The following is a 17316-nucleotide window of genomic DNA, read 5'->3' on the forward strand; positions in this document are numbered from 1 at the left end:
ATGTGACACAAGCCGGAATGAACAGCAACTAACACAGCAAGAGACTGACACACAACAGCACTACCCCCAGGGACCAGACATTGGGGTGACACAAGCATGCATGACACGTCCACTGTGCTGACAAAGGTAGATGTCGTAGAAACTGGGAAACCCAGACATGTGTCCTGTGCCACAAATGTACATCACACCTACACAAACACAAATCACTCAGCATGGCCCGTCATCCATGGACAAAAGGGATCTAGGGGCCCATCCCTGCAAACATTGACATCAGTCCACCTTCAACACCACACACCCTGAACTGCACCAATGTGCATCTGTGAAGCCCACATGGACAGGTGACATTGCACATGCACCCATGACAAACACAGGAATGTTGGGAGGAACTAAGGTGCACAGACTCATCACACAAGGACAGTTTACAACCCTGGTGAATGACAGACATACTGCACAGTATGCGGTACATGGCCATGACGTCAAAGCTCATGTAACCTTCAGAATACCTGCCACAGTTCGAGGACAATGAAGAAGCCAAGGAGAACCACAAGGCACACATGCTGACACCTGCAAACATTGCAGCCCTGAACCGGACAAGTGAGATCAGTCACACACACATACACATGTCTCAATCACTGAAAGGTACCACCTAGGGACAACTACATGATATTGCAAACAAACAAGTGCCTTGGGGACCCCTGACTGTGTCCCATCTGCGTCTGACCACATCATCACCACTCAGAACAGACAAATCCCAATGATGAAACACCAATTAACAGTAGCGTGTCATGCACCCACACATCTGGTAGCCCATGGCAAAGTTGTGGGATGAATACAAGGCCTGGGCGGTAAATTTCGTTCCGCTCGCGGAATTTGCGAAATTTGGGTAATTTTGCGTTCCGCGGAGAACGCGAAATTGCCCAAAAATCAGCTTTCCGCAACTTTGTGAAATTTTTTTGCTTGTTCGCGTTCTCAAAATGCGTGTTCGCGAGATATTTCTCCCCGAGCACGCACTCAGCGATTGTGAACAGGAAAAAAGCATCGCGAACAAGCAATTCCGTGTGTTCGCGGAATTTCTGCGTGCTCGCGAAGATTTTTTACCGTTTCGCAGAGATTTGCGTAACGCGATTATGCAAATTCCGCCCACCCCTAATGAATACAGTACCACTCAGCAAGCATCAACAACAGGAACATATTAAGGGAACACTGCCTGTGTATGAAAAGGGATGTGGACACACACACACATGCCCACACAACACACAACATGGGCCCAGGCTATGTCACGGAACAACACATCCGTGACATAGCCTGAGGGGACCCAACTCCTGTGGAAGCCCAGCTGTGCCAAACATAGTCACAGCACGTCTCACTCATGTCAGCAGAACACTTGGTCAGTCAGCCATCAGTTACCACACAATGAAGGCTCTGGTCACAACAGCCTGGGTACGTGAGTCTCCCCTAAGTCATCTGCATATACTCAACACATATGTACATCAAGTTGCACAGAGAACCCAGTTGCTCCTATACCAATGATGCCCACACCTGTAGGTCCAGTGGAGATGCACCCAAAGTCAGGGAAATAGACAAATTGGACAATGGGAAGTTCATCATATGCGCATGGGTGCAAGCCACAGATGTGACCATGCAAATGAAATGTTCACAGAGATGTCCACAAATTGTTGATCATGACACACCCAGTTAGCTGCAAAGGATGACATGGATACCGACCAGAATAGGATACATAGCTCATGGACCACATGGAGTACCTCACATCAACACCTCAGTATTCAACATTGGAAAACAAGCATTACAGGTGCAAGGGCATGCTAGACATCATCAACCTAATGTACAGCTAAATCAAGTTCACAAGGATAAAGAAAAAAGCTTTATTCAGCAGATGAAATTTTAAACGTTCGTTCAGACAAAAGGCCAATGGCCAGTCCATTATCAAATTACAAGGAGTGAACTTGAGTGAGTTGCATCTCGGAGGGGCATACATGGGGGCAGGCCAGGCACTGCAGGGACAGGATCAGGGCGCAGCAGGAGGAGGCAGTGTAGGGGTGGTGGATGGAGGAGAGTCACTTGCAACTGCAGTGGAGCTGACTGAAGTGGTGGGTGCAGTCACAACTGCATGGCAGAAGTCAGATGGGGTGGGTGCCGGCACAACTTCAGTGCCCAAGTCAGAGGGGGTGGTCGTGGACTCCACTGCAGTGCCTAAATCCATGTGAGCGGAATGGGGTGCAGGTGAGGGCGGCAGGACAGAGGGGGGACACAGTCCCCACATCAGTGGCACTAAGCGTCTGACCTGGTGTGGAGGAGCAAGTGGTAGGGGGGGGGCCTCAGCATTTTGGGGATGGTGTATCTGTGAGTGGGGGAACCTGGGGCAGGGTGTGGTGGGGGAACCTCTGGAGTGGTGGCCTGGGGGATGGAGGATGTAGACTTTGCCTTGGAGCTGCGTGGCGGCAGTGGGGTCTTGCTCTTCCGGCTCCGGGGAGACTTGCGGGTGGGGGCCTCAGTCTGACTGCGCCTAGGGGAGGGTGTCCGGGTGTGAGGGGCACTCCCCTCTGTGTGTGGGGACTTCCTCTTCCCCTTGTAATCTGGATCTGCTGGGTCGGTGGGGAAGAGGCCAAGGTCACAAAGGGAGAGCTTCTGTGGAGATGGGGTTGCAGATGAGGCAAGGGAAGGGGGCTGGGAGGGAGAGGTTTTGGAGGACTGCAGAGTGGTTGTGGATGACTGTGTGTGTGTCTGCAAACCATCCCCTGTGAGTGTGGTATCAGTCCCCTGCGTTTGCTTGTGTGCACGTCTAGCCCTTGGTTTGGGTGTTTGTGTGCTGCCCGTGTCTGTGGCTTTGTGAGAATGTGCAGCTGTGTGTGTGCTTGGGACAGGTAGGCTGCTAGGAATCGTGGGTGGTGCAGGGGTAGGAGGGGTGCGGGACTGTTGGAGGAGGGACACTGCTGCCATCAGGGAGGAGGCCACAGACTGATTGGTCCTCTGTAGGGCAGACATGCCCGATGAAATGCCCTCCATGAACGACACCAGTTGCATCAACAGAGTGGTGTGTGCACGGAGGACACTCAGCATCGATGTCTGCCCTACATGGATCTGTCTAAGTAAGTCCACAGACTCCTCACTCAGGGCAGCAGGCAACACAGGGGCAGGGGGTTCGGTGCCTGGCACAAAAGAGACATGCTCCCGAACACGGGAGCCTCCACGGACCTCTGGGATGGGAGCCGATGAGAGGGTGGTGATGGTGGTGGTGGGGGCAGTGGCGGGGATAGCCTCACTAGCTGGGGTTTGGTGGCTGCTGACACCCGCCTCCACAAGAGTCATCCTCAGATCTGCTGTGGCCCTCAGCTGGGGGGGATGGTGCTGACGACTCCTCGGTGTAGCTCCACTCGCCCTCCGTGCCACTGGGTCCCCCCGACTCCTCTCCTTCTGTCCCAGTCAGACTGTGGCTTCTCATGGTCCGTGGAGCTGTCCACTCCTGTGGCCGTGGATGTATCTGGATAGGAATAGGAAGAAAGAGAACAACATCAGTCACCTGCACTGACTGCACACACCACAGTGAGTACATCACATCACAGGGCAAGCCCTGGCATCATCAGCTGAACACTGCTCAAAGTGCCAACACTGTTTAGAATAAGCCAATTGTCATTTTCAACATCAACCATGGCACACATATCCCTCCTTGACTTGCACCCATATGTCTGTTGCATGTTGGATGCTAATACCCCAATGTCCCGACATGCACCACCCACACATTAGTTGGACATGCAAGTGAACATGTAGGAGTATGTCACTATACACACAGCACATCTCTTGCCACTGACTCAGTACAGGTGTCCGGATGAAGGGATGGGCAGAAACTCATTTCACATGCTTGTGATGCATGCCAGCAGCACACACTAGGATGTTCTTGTGTCCTGATAGTCAATGCCACAATGGGGTGCATGGTGCACACTTGAGCACAATACAGGATCACTCATAGCAAGTTAAATGCCATGGCACTGCCATGCCTGGAAAGTCAGTCAACACTGTCTCCTGTCACAGGGGCAGGGCATCCAGGCAACAACAGTATGCACTGTTGCACAATCATAGCTCAGGGGTAAAGCTAACTCTGCAGATACAAGTGCACTTGCCCATGCCCTGCAAACAACATATCCCTGACCCAGAAGACCCCACATCATGCAAATCAGACATATGAGTCTCTGCAAACACAACTCCCTGTACATTAGTACATCACAGTCTGCCATGAATGTAACCCAGCTGCCTGAAGTACACAGTTGCATACACCATTGTGCGCTGTCAGATGATCCCACACCTATATGTCACACAGGTCTTGTCTCTCACAGTCACATCTCAGAAGTCATGCTGACCGTCTGAATCATGGACACCTCAGTTGTACGTAACAGGAAGCCACACCATACTGACACAGAGGGAGACACCTGAAGGCACATGTCACTAAGCACAACCTGTAAGTTGATACACAGGAGTGTTTCTAAATGCCCTTGAGGAGGCATGACTGCCCAGGTCTACGTGAAACAGTGTTTGGCCCTGGACAGTAGTCAGGTGGCAAAGCAAGTGTGACACACTTGATATACATACTCCTGAGGCCCACAAATTGGAGTCCCCTGCTGCATGCTTTTGTTTGAAATACCCCAGCCACATGTGGCGAGTCAGAGCAGCAATTGGAACACATATCAAGGGCACACACAGATCACATGTCAGATCCCAGGCATTGGGTAAACAATTGAACCACCCATGAAACACACAACAGAGTCACGGGAACAGATGCAGTCCGGTAGCTGAAGCATCGCTGACTGCAGGGACACAGTGCCCTAGTGACGAAAGCAACAGACTGTAGGATCCACACCTGTGGATCAGATGAGGAGGGTGTATCACACAATTGAGGGACATGAGAACTGGACTACAAGACCTACGTAATGTGGAAGTGTGACCAGGCCAAAAGACTGCAATTAGCATGTCAGACATAGTACACAGATTAGGCATGGATTTACCCCCTTCTTGCTGCTGTCTGGCCTTCAGCTGCCTATCCAGGTCCGGGAAGACCACCTCCAGGATCCGGAGCATGTGGGGGGGTCAGGGTCCGGTGTCCGCCCCTCCTGCGTGGAGGTGACAGCTCCAGCTGGACTCTAGCAATCCTCCGGGTCCAGCCCCGAAGGTCCTGCCACATCTTCTGACAGTTGCGGATCCGGCGCTTGTAGAACTGCCTGGGCGATGGTCAGCCATATCTCCTGCTTCTGGTGGGCATCAACCTGTGAGGATGACAAAATTAAAAAGTCCATTAACACACATGCCCCATATTTGTGCTGCAAACATTTGGATATACATGTCATCATCACAAAGGGAAATGAGTTACACAGGTAGTGCAACCATGGGAAAGGACAAATAACCTGCATGTCTGACATGTTAACAATGCCTGGGAAGTTTAAGCTTGTACTAATGCACTTTAGCAGCAGAACACCTTTTCATTACATGTACCTACACACTTTGGGGGATGAAAGTAGTCAGTGAGAATGCTTGCCACAGGTGTACACACTGCTAGTACTGCTAGTCAGACAACATGCATAATTAAGCAGGCAGTGGACTGCACACTCACCTGCTCCCCTGGTTTCCCATACAGCTTGCTGTACTGTGGAAGAAGCCCATCCAGCAGGGCCTGGTTCTCCTCCTCAGTGAAGGCTGGGGCCCTCTCCAGAGTACGTGCCATAGCAGGAGCCAGAGGATGCAGAGACAGCAGCAGTGGTAGCACGGATGTGGTCCAGGAGCATGTAGTGCCGGCAAGTGAGCTCCCTGGGGGCCAGCCAGCCTTATATCTGTGCTGCAGAGGCAGAATCTGTGCCATGTGTCCCAAGTGATAGGTCCAACATGGTTGCATTCTATGAATCTGGCCAATCCATGGAAATGTTAGACTCGTACACGCCTTCCGCATCGTTCAAATCTTCACCTTCATGAAACACTAGGAATTGCAACATTGTTGTAGGCATCCAACTGAATTTCCAGCACACCACTCGTACAAGTTTTGAATCCGCATCAGTCTCCATGACAGTCCAGAGCCAATGGGTGCGCCCGGCTCGGTCAACTGACTGTACAACGCGTATTTTTGAAAATACACATGCACCCGTCTCCATGCGATTCAATGGCCAAGGCGTACGCCTGTCTCGGACCATGCCTGCCCGACGCGCATGCATGATAGTCACCCGCGTCGGGCCTCATTGCAGTCAATGGCAAAGCGTACGCACGGCTCGGTCATGAACCGTGCAATGCGTACGCATTGCCACCCGCGTCGGACCTCATTGCAGTCAATGGCAAAGCGTACGCACGGCTCGGTCATGAACTGTGCAATGCGTACGCATTGTCACCCGCGTCGGACCTCATTGCAGTCAATGGCAAAGTGTACGCATGGCTCAGTCATGAACCATGCAATGCGTACGCATTGTCACTCGCGTCGGACCTCATTGCAGTCAAAGGCAAAGCGTACGCAAGGCTCGGTCATGAACCGTGCAATGCATACTCATTGTCACCTGCGTCGGACCTCATTGCAGTCAACGGAAAAGCGTGCGCACGGCTCGGTCATGAACTGTGCAATGCGTACGCATTGTCACCCGCGTCGGTCCTCATTGGTGTGACTTTTCGACGGATTCAACACACAATTACTTGCCAGGGACACCTGTGCACACCTACCACACTACAGCATTGGCCACACAGTGTCCCATGGCATGTAAGGCTGCATTCCCTGTGTGTTGGGGGGGCCACATTTGGTTTGTTGGGTGGAACTTTTGTTCAGCCGCTCCCAGGCTGTGCACGTGTACATGGGGGCAGAATCCTTTGTGTGTTGTGCACGTTACCACTGTGATGTGCAAATGTACAGTAACGAGCATGAGTCATGGACACAATTGCAGGTTGGATATGTTTAGGACATATCACGTACACCCTGAGTCCTGGGGGTGATGGCATGCACTTCACAGTGAGACCTGTTGCCACAATTCAGATGTGCAGCCACAGTCTGTGTGCATGTTGTGTCTCAGATGTGTCTGATCAAATGTGCCCAATGGGAGACAGTCCCCACATCCATGTGGTATATGCAGCATCCTTGATGGTGTGTGTGTGTCTAAGAGACGTACATGTTGGGCCTGCAGGGACAACAGTGGCCACTACCTGTGGGACCCAAGCTTGCCTTGTGGTGTGTACATGATACGCCGTGTCCATGCCAGTGTCGATGTGGCAATACAGGGACCCTGGGTATCTGCATGGCAAAGATCTGTGATGCCTGGGAGACTTCAGGCCTCACTTGTCACTGTGGTGTGTGTTTGTGACGTCACAGCAGTACATAGGTCGAGTGACACAGCCAGATGATTGGCCATTGCACTACATGGTACTCATGTGGACATGTGGAATTGAGATGTGAGGTGATGGTCATGTAGGTGACATATGCGTCCATGCCCAACAGCACACACCTCAGTACATTGTGTAATGTAATGATGTATCATGTGATTTTGAGCCTGGTCATGACCACATGGGTAGTTGAACCGACAATCTTCCTTTGTTCATCTCTGTTCTGCAGGGCACCATCTGTCCATCAACAGTTCCCAGACCTTGAAACCATGCAGGAACGTGACTGCATCCAACGGTACCGCTTCACCAGGCCACTGACTGAGGAGTTGGCGGAGCAGTTGGCGCCACATCTGGTACCTGGCCGGCCTTCCCCTTAGCACTGATCGCAGAGGTGAAGGTGATGGCAGCCCTGCACTTCTTTGCTACTGGTACCTTCTAGTACTCTGTGGCTACAGCAGGTGGTATGTCGCAAACTATGTTTAGTCGTGTGCTACGCGATGTCTTGGAGGGGATGTTGCATTTCCTTGACCTGTACATTAAGTCCCTTAGGCCAACTGAACTCCCTGAAATAAAGGATGCCTTTAATACACTGGGGAGGATGTCGCACGTCATCGGATCTATTGATGGGACACATGTGGTCCTGATACCACCACAGGCACATGAGCAGGCACACCGTAACAGGAAACATTTCCACTCGATCAATGCTCTGGTGGTATGTCTTGCAGACATGTGTATCACACATATGTGTGCATGGTTCCCTGGTCCTGCGCACGATGCCTACATAATGAGGAGTTGTCGCATTGCAACGCTGATGTCACAGATGCCAGCTTAGCGTGCCTGTCTTGTCGGTGTGTACTGACTGTTTATCTTTGTGTGTGTTTGTCAATGTTGTATTCCCCACTCCTACAAAACTCAGCTACTTGTTCATTTTTGTGGGTGTAGGTGCCTCCGAATAACCCAACATGCTGTGGTTGCTGATACCCCTCAGGAACCCTGTGACACCAGCCGAGATGCGCTACAATGAGGCACATGGTTGTAGCAGGAGGGTGATTGAGTGGACATTCGGCCTCCTGAAAAGCCACTTTCGCTGCCTGGACAAGACCGGAGGGGCCCTCCCATATGAGCCTGCAAAGGTGTGCAAAATAATCCTTGTATGCTGCATGCTACACAACATGGCAGTGCGGAAGAAGGTGCCTCTCATCCAAGATGACGATGACCAACCTCCGGCACCTGTGGAAGATCCCGGCCTGGGCCACGATGCCAGTGATGATGAGGATGAGGGTGACGTCTGCTCACAGCTTGTGAGACCGGCCTCACGGCGTGGCCCTCTCCATCATCCAGCCAACCTGCAACCACCCTCAAGACAAGATATCTCCGACTCCGGCCGCCCCAGCCACCCCCGATCCGCGGGCCGGCCAGAGGCCTGACAGACTCAACACCCTACCACGCATGCCAACCGAGGGAGCGGGAACCCTCGAGCCAGACCCAGAGGCGCCAGCCCAGTCACACCTCGGGTCGCCTTCCCCGGGAGGACTCAATCGGCCACCAGGCCCCTGGGGAGCAGGCGCCTCCCCTACCGAGCGTCTGGGGTCCCTCCCAGACCCACCTGAAAAGACCAAAGAAGTGAGCAGCAGGAAATCCCGCCGAACCCCCTCCGTCACCCCAGTCCCCCCTCTGCGAGCACTCCAGACTTCAAAGAACCAGCGGAGTATAACAAGGGGTGCCGGAGAAACAAGGACAGAGAAGACCTGGAACCATCTGAGCCTGCTGACGCGGTCGCGGCTCCTGAACGCTGAAGTCACCTGGGCCTGCTGAGTGACTCGCGGCCTCTTGCTATTGAACCATCTGAGCCCTGCGGACGAGGTCGCGGCTCCCGAACACTGAACCACCTAGGCCTGCTGAGTGACTCGCGGCCCCCAGCTATTGAACCATCTGAGCCCTGCTGACGGAATCGCGGCTCCCGAACTCCGACCACCTGTGCCTGCTGAGAGACTCGCGGCGCTCCCCTTGAGGATGACTCGGTAAGAGATCGCCCAGAGACACGACACCCTCCAGCTCGAGGATTGTGAGCTTCCGCAGGGTATTTCGCAGAGACACTATCTTGAAAGACTGTCCCGCTACCCCCATTCCCCCCGACTGATTTGTGGTACGTTGTGCCACTGCTGTACTACTTGCCTTTTGGATCATAAAGATCCCTTGAAATCATCGATAAAAGAACCTATCGTCCTACAAAGAATACGTGTGGTGTCACTCTGTTCGTAGTGCATCTCAGGGTGTGCGCGCCTGGTTCGGCTTACTTGGGAGAGGTGGGTCAAAGGGGTGGGCAAGACGTGTATCGAACCCCCCTCCGGCGAACGCCTTTCCAACATTTGGTGGCAGACGACGGGATCCGGGCCGACACCAAAAGAGAGCGTGCAGTGAACGACTGACGCACTACCAAACAGAGATGGAAGGAGAAACCTCCCTGGGTGCCGCAGGTACCGAAGTAAGCTCACCGTTCCGAGAGGATCAATTGGACTATTACACGCATAGAGAATTAAAACAGTTTTGCAAAGACCTTGGCATCGCTACCACCGGACTAAGCACAAAGGAAGACTTCCAGAAAGTACTGAAAGCCTGGGTCGAGACGGGGGCGCCCCCGACCCAAACGGAAGGGGATTCTACCTATGAACCACCAAGCATCCCGGCGAGAAACAACGGGCCAGAGGGGAACCTGTCCCCCGAGGAACTAGCGGACCGAGAGAGAAGCCGCAACCACGAACTTGAACTGGCACAACTAAAAATCGAGGGAGAGATAAAACTGGCAGCAGTTACGGCTACAAGGGGAACTCGAAGAGAAGAGACTCCAAAGGGAGCACGACGAAAAGAAACTCCAGCTAGAACATGAACGCGGCCTGAAGGAGATTGAGTGGCGGGCTAGAAACCAAAAGTCGCAGCCACCCGGGAATCCACCGTCCGCTCCCACCGGGGAAACCAAAGTTCACATCCCCAAGGATGTGGTAAAGGAGTATTATAAGAACGATGATATCCAGCAGTGGTTTAAGGCCTACGAAGTCGCCATGACCTCTCACCGAGTCCCGCAAAAGGGGTTGGGGGGCTGGCCTATGGGGCCGGTTCTTAAGCGAAGGAAGAGACACTCTGCTAGATCTGCCCTCCACGGTCATGAACTCCTACAGCCACATGAAGGAAGCCCTCGTGGGCCGGTACGGACTCACCCCCGAAATGTACCGACAACGGTTCCGAGATTGCAAGAAGATACCGGGCACCACGTGGGTAGAATACGTGAACTTTTACAGCCGAGCCTTGAACGGGTGGATCAAGGGCAGCAAGGTCTCCACCTTCGAAGAACTGTTCGATCTGATTGCCTGGGAACATTTAGCGGCCAATTGCTTTATAGAACTGCGCCAGCATCTCCTGGACAGTAAACTCACCGACCCTCGGAAGCTGGCCGCTGAGGCTGATCGTTGGGTGAACACCCGGGCCACCCGGGGCCCCGTGGGGGACTACGGCCGCCACAGTCAGGGTCCCCCCCGCCTGAGGGGCGGAGGGAACCACGGCCGACCAAGAGACTTCCCCGGGGGGTCCTCAACCAGCCCCCCCAGCAGCCCACCAGCGGCGGGTTCGGCACCGTCCCCAGCAAGCACCGGAGCCCCAGGACGACCAGGTCCACGAGCTAGGATCACCTGCTTCCGCTGCCAGCAGCCCGGACACTACGCCAATGACCCACAGTGTCCCCAGTATCAGCGAACCACAACGACCAACCCCATGGCCCGGCAGATGGCCTCCGTGGCTCTGGGGGAAGAGATGGAAGACTCCGAGGAATGGGAACCGGCGGCCATGGCCCTGGTCTCCCTTGGTGATCGAGAAATGGTCCCCGGGATACCCTTGCCCGCCAACACAGAAAAGTACCGACAGCGGGTGACCATCAAAGGCCACCGAGTCGAGGGCCTTCGCGACACCGGGGCGAGTGTCACCGCGGTCCACCGCAGCCTAATTTCAGAAGACCAGATCCTAACCGGGGCCCTCTGTCCGGTCGTATCCTCCGACAATTCTGAGAGCCTCTGCCAGATGGCGCTGGTGCCCTTCGAGTGGGGAGGGGTCTCCGGAGAACTGAAGGTAGCGGTCCGGACCTCGCAGCCCGTAGACTGCCTCCTGGCCAACGACCTGGAGAGTTCCCCGTGGGGGCAAGTAGAACGAAGAGCCCACCTGGAGATGATGGGCCTACCCGAATGGGTCTGCGCCACCACGCGCTCCATGACCGCACGAGTGCCTCCCTCCAAGGGCGGTGAAGCCCTCTTACCGAACACTATCCCCGAGAACCGGGACCCCCTCCCAGAAGCAGACAACCCTCCTTCCGAGGGAGAAGGAGACACTAACTCAGGGGAAGGACCGGAACCTTCCGCCCCAGAGGCCCCGACGGAACTCGAAGAACTGCCCGAGTTGGCTCAGTGGCGCTGCGAAGGGGGGCCCTCCCGCGAAGAGTTCTGCCAGGAACAGACCACCTGCCCCTCCCTCGAGGGACTAAGACAACAAGCAGAAGCCCAGGCCGCCGGTGACCGAACCGGAACCCATTGGATCTATTGGGACAATGGCCTCCTATACAGCGAGCAAAAGTCCACCGAGCTAGGCGCAGCACGAGTACTGGTGGTACCCCTGCGGTTCCGGAGCCTCCTCCTGGGCCTGGCCCACGATGTACCCTTGGCAGGACACTTAGGCCAAGACAAGACATACCAGCGATTGGTGACCCACTTCTATTGGCCCAAGATGCGAGCGAATGTAGAAGCACACTGCAAGTCCTGCCTCACGTGCCAGGGCAGTGGGAAGAGTGGCGGAAAACGCAAAGCTCCCTTACAACCGTTCCCCGTTGTGAGTACCCCGTTCGAGCGGGTCGGCATCGACATCGTGGGACCCCTGGATCCGAAGACCGCCCAGGGCCACAGATTCATCCTTGTCCTGGTGGACCATGCCACCCGCTACCCCGAGGCCATCCCCCTCCGCACCGTGACGGCTCCCGTGGTGGGCCGGGCTCTCATGGGGATCTTCTCCCGTGTCGGATTTCCCCGCGAGGTTGTGAGTGATCGCGGCACTAACTTTATATCCCGCTACATGAAGTCCCTGTGGCAGCAGTGCGGAGTCACGTATAAGTTCACGACCCCCTACCACCCCCAGGGCAACGGCCTAGTGGAACGCTTCAACCGAACCCTGAAGGGAATGATCCTGGGCCTCGAAGAGCCCCTGCGCCGGAAATGGGACGTCCTCCTCCCTTGCCTCCTGTTCGCATACCGAGAAGTCCCCCAAAAGTCTCTGGGGTTCAGCCCCTTCGAACTGCTGTACGGACATCCCGTCCGTGGGCCCCTGAGCCTGGTCAAAGAGGGCTGGGAGACAAGCCCCCGGGGGACACCCCCTGATGTGTTCCGCTACATCCTGGCGCTCCGCAACCAGACGAGGGAGTTTAGAGAACTTGCAGAGGTTAACCTCGAGGCCAGCCAAGAAGAAATGAAGCGCTGGTATGACCAGAACGCAACCCTGGTCGAGTTCCAGCCGGGCCAGCAGGTTTGGGTCATGGCTCCGGTGAAACCCTGCGCCCTACAAGACAAATGGACTGGTCCCTTCAAGGTGGTCGAGCGGAAGAGCCAGGTCACGTATCTGGTCGACGTACAGTCCCCACGGAACCCCCTCCGGGTCCTCCACGTGAACCGTCTCAAGCCCCACTTTGTAAGGACGGAATTAAGTTTGCTACTGGCCACCGATGATGGGGCGGAAGAAGACATCGAACCCTCCGACAGCCCCTGGGCCAGCCCGGTGGTTCTGGTCCCGAAGGCGGCTTCCCCAGGGGTCGCCCCCGAACTAAGATTCTGTGAGGACTATCGGGGGCTCAATGCGGTCACCCGCGCAGACGCTCACCCTATTCCCCGAGCCGACGAGCTCATCGACCGCCTGGGGGCCGCCCGGTTCCTCAGCACTTTCGACCTGACCTGCGGATACTGGCAGATTGCTCTCACGGAAGGAGCGAAAGAGCGCTCTGCCTTCTCCACGCCAGATGGCCACTACCGCTTCAGGGTCATGCCGTTCGGGATGAAAAACGCCCCAGCCACGTTCCAGCGGTTGGTGAACAAGGTCCTGGCCGGACTCGAGGAGTTCAGCGCAGCGTACCTTGACGACATCGCTGTATTCAGCTCTCAATGGCACGAGCATCTCCAGCACCTCCGACAAGTACTAATGGCCCTGCGCCAAGCCGGACTAACCGTAAAGGCCAGCAAATGCCAGCTCGGGCAAGGTTCCGTGGTCTACCTGGGGCATCAGGTGGGCAGCGGCCAGGTCGTCCCTCTCCAGCCGAAGATCGACGCCATCAAGTCCTGGGAGCCCCCCACCACGCAGACAGAGGTTCGGGCCTTCCTGGGCCTTACGGGGTACTACCGGAGGTTCATTAAAAATTATGGTAGTATCGCAGGGCCCCTCACAGAGTTGACCTCCAAAAAGCTTCCGCAGAAGGTGCAGTGGACCACCCCGTGCCAGCAGGCGTTCGACGCCTTGAAGACCGCCATGTGCACCACTCCCGTACTCAAGGCCCCCGACTACTCCCAAGAGTTTGTGGTCAAGACCGACGCATCCGAACACGGCATCGGGGCCGTGCTCTCGCAGTTCGACGACAAGGGCATTGATCAGCCCATAGCCTTCATCAGCCGAAGGCTATTGCCGAGAGAGCAGCGTTGGGGTACTATAGAGCGAAAGACCTTTGCCGTAGTCTGGGCCCTCAAGAAACTGCGGCCCTACTTGTTCGGAACCCATTTTCGAGTACAGACGGACCACCGGCCCTTGCAGTGGCTAATGCGGATGAGGGGGGAGAACCCCAAGCTACTACGATGGTCCATCTCTCTCCAAGGGATGAATTTCACTGTCGAACATCGCCCCGGGACGGATCATGCCAACGCCGACGGCCTGTCCCGGTTCTTCCGCTTCGGCGAGGAGAACCCCCCAGTGGATGGGTAGTTCTCCACGCCTTTCAGCTGGGGGGGACGCGTGTGAGACCGGCCTCACGGCGTGGCCCTCTCCATCATCCAGCCAACCTGCAACCACCCTCAAGACACGACATCTCCGACTCCGGCCGCCCCAGCCACCCCCGATCCGCGGGCCGGCTAGAGGCCTGACAGACTCAACACCCTACCACGCATGCCAACCGAGGGAGCAGGAACCCTCGAGCCAGACCCAGAGGCGCCAGCCCAGTCACACCTCGGGTCGCCTTCCCCGGGAGGACTCAATCGGCCACCAGGCCCCTGGGGAGCAGGCGCCTCCCCTACCGAGCGTCTGGGGTCCCTCCCAGACCCACCTGAAAAGACCAAAGAAGTGAGCGGCAGGAAATCCCGCCGAACCCCCTCCGTCACCCCAGTCCCCCCTCTGCGAGCACTCCGGACTTCAAAGAACCAGCGGAGTATAACAAGGGGTGCCGGAGAAACAAGGACAGAGAAGACCTGGAACCATCTTAGCCTGCTGACGCGGTCGCGGCTCCTGAACGCTGAAGTCACCTGGGCCTGCTGAGTGACTCGCGGCCTCTTGCTATTGAACCATCTGAGCCCTGCGGACGAGGTCGCGGCTCCCGAACACTGAACCACCTAGGCCTGCTGAGTGACTCGCGGCCCCCAGCTATTGAACCATCTGAGCCCTGCTGACGGAATCGCGGCTCCCGAACTCCGACCACCTGTGCCTGCTGAGAGACTCGCGGCGCTCCCCTTGAGGACGACTCGGTAAGAGATCGCCCAGAGACACGACACCCTCCAGCTCGAGGATTGTGAGCTTCCGCAGGGTATTTCGCAGAGACACTATCTTGAAAGACTGTCCCGCTACCCCCATTCCCCCGACTGATTTGTGGTACGTTGTGCCACTGCTGTACTACTTGCCTTTTGGATCATAAAGATCCCTTACCTATCGTCCTACAAAGAATACGTGTGGTGTCACTCTGTTCGTAGTGCATCTCAGGGTGTGCGCGCCTGGTTCGGCTTACTTGGGAGAGGTGGGTCAAAGGGGTGGGCAAGACGTGTATCGAACCCCCCTCCGGCGAACGCCTTTCCAACACAGCTCATGAACAACTTCTACACCTGAATGTGAGTTTCCAGGGTTGTTATGTCAATGTATGGCGTTAGCCTGGAATGTGTTGTGGCTGCTCTGTTGCTGTATGCGTGTGTCTGTGTGCCACTTGACTGGATGCGTGCAGTGCTGTGTCCATTCAGGTGGTGTGTACTCCACAATAGGGTAGTACTGCTAACTTGTTTTTGTGTAGGTTTCTTGTGACATGTTTTGTGCATGTGTATTGCATTTCTCTACTGTTCTGCTGTGCTTTTGACTGTGTCTTGTGTCTGTCCTTTACAGGGTAATTTTTCTGTTGTTTGGTCAACACTGACCCCCAACACCCTGAATCTGACACCAGTGTGGGAGTAGTCAATTGACATCAAGTGATGTGCCACACACCTCTGGACTACAATTCTCAGAGACTCTGTGACTGTGTGTCCACCATAGCGTACAGTTGCCTTGCAACTATTTTTGAATAAACATGTTGCTGATGTGTAATGAACCTGTGCTATGCTTTATTAGGTGCCTTGTCTGTCTTCCCACATCTGAGTTGCATTTGCTTACCTCACCTGTGAACTTGTTACCAATGACTGTGGATAGGTGTTGTGTTTGGTCATACCTATGTGTTTCAGGTCAACATCATTGTGTGGGATGAGCAACATGGCCATGGTGAGTATGTGTTGTGTTGCCATAGTGCTGTGTCTACCTCACATGTGTCACATCACCATGACTAGCCTAACGTTGGTCACATTGTTGCAGTATTTGGCATGCACTGTGTTGTGTAGCAGATCGACATCTCCATGACACATTACAAGTTGGAATCACAACAGAGGCAAGTATGGTGTACTGGTGAGTTTATTTTCGGACATGTGTGAGGAAAGTCCACAGGATGGTGGGTGCTGTACATTGGTTTTTGAATCCAAAGTTCACATTAGAGTTGGTAGATGAAATGTCCAGAGTAAAGTCCACAGTCATCTGCTACATTGGACCAACTTGAACCCTCCATGTCATGTGGGCGAGTTGTGTGCGATTGAACAAGGTGAACGGGTGGCGCACAAAGAACATTGTCCAGAAACAGCTTTAGAGGCCCGGGGGGATGTGCTGGGACATCTGCCTCTCACATGTCCTTCTTCGGACGACCCCTCTTCTTCTTGGGGGGGGGGGATCCTCAGGTGCAGGCCTTTGCCGTGCAGGGGACTCTCCGCCAGAGTCCTCCTCCCTCCCTGTGGCGCTGGCAGATGGTGTTGCAACAGATGTTGTGGCCACACAGGGAGGTGTGGACAGGTTTGTGTTGATCTGGCGGAGGCATTGGAGTATGTCCGAATGCACTACAGTAAGGGCATCCCACTTTGCCTCCATGCGGGTATGGTGGGCAGCCTGCTCCTGTTGCATGTCCTTGAGGATCCCCACTACCTGGCCAAATCTGCCAGTGCTATCCTGGTACGCATCTATGATGCGTGCCAGTTGGGGGTCATCATGCAGTCCAGACCCCTCTGCAAGGCATACCCTCTGCCTCCCACCCCTCCCAGCACCCCTATCCACACGGGCAGGACCAGCAGCGGGACGCACAGGTGACACTGGGACCCCTGGGTGGTGTTGCTGGTGGTGTTTGCTGTAGCTTCTGGGGGGTCCTGTGTCCCTGTGCTGTGGGTGTTCAGTGGCCTTGGTCTGCCTGTGTTGGCGGGGGTGCCCTGTCGGTTTCCAGATGCTGGAGGCGTGGGTACACGGGGTGCAGATGTTGATGCTGTTGGTGCTGCATGATGACTCACACCGGAGGGGCCAGGTTGGTCGTTGTCAGCCGAAGATGACAGAGTTAAACCAGAGAGCTCAGTGTCCACCAGAGTCTGGGACTGGGAATCCTCTTCATTTGGTGCTGGGTCCCCAGCACCACCTGTGTTT

General features: G+C 55.2%; 1 protein-coding gene across 1 annotated transcript in view; it reads right to left on the minus strand.

The window, feature by feature from the left end:
* Positions 1–1976: 1976 nt before the first annotated feature.
* Positions 1977–17316, minus strand: part of LOC146784498 (zinc metalloproteinase-disintegrin-like VLAIP-B) — a 2353571-nt gene continuing 2338231 nt past the window's right edge. Inside the window, exon 17 of the mRNA XM_085632965.1 lies at positions 1977–3499. Within this exon, the coding sequence (XP_085489091.1) occupies positions 3348–3499 (152 nt within the window). The 3' untranslated portion in view covers positions 1977–3347. The remainder of the gene's footprint in view (positions 3500–17316) is intronic.

Source organism: Triturus cristatus, chromosome 11 (assembly GCF_964204655.1).
Source record: "Triturus cristatus chromosome 11, aTriCri1.1, whole genome shotgun sequence".
Classification (NCBI taxonomy): Eukaryota; Metazoa; Chordata; class Amphibia; order Caudata; family Salamandridae; genus Triturus; species Triturus cristatus.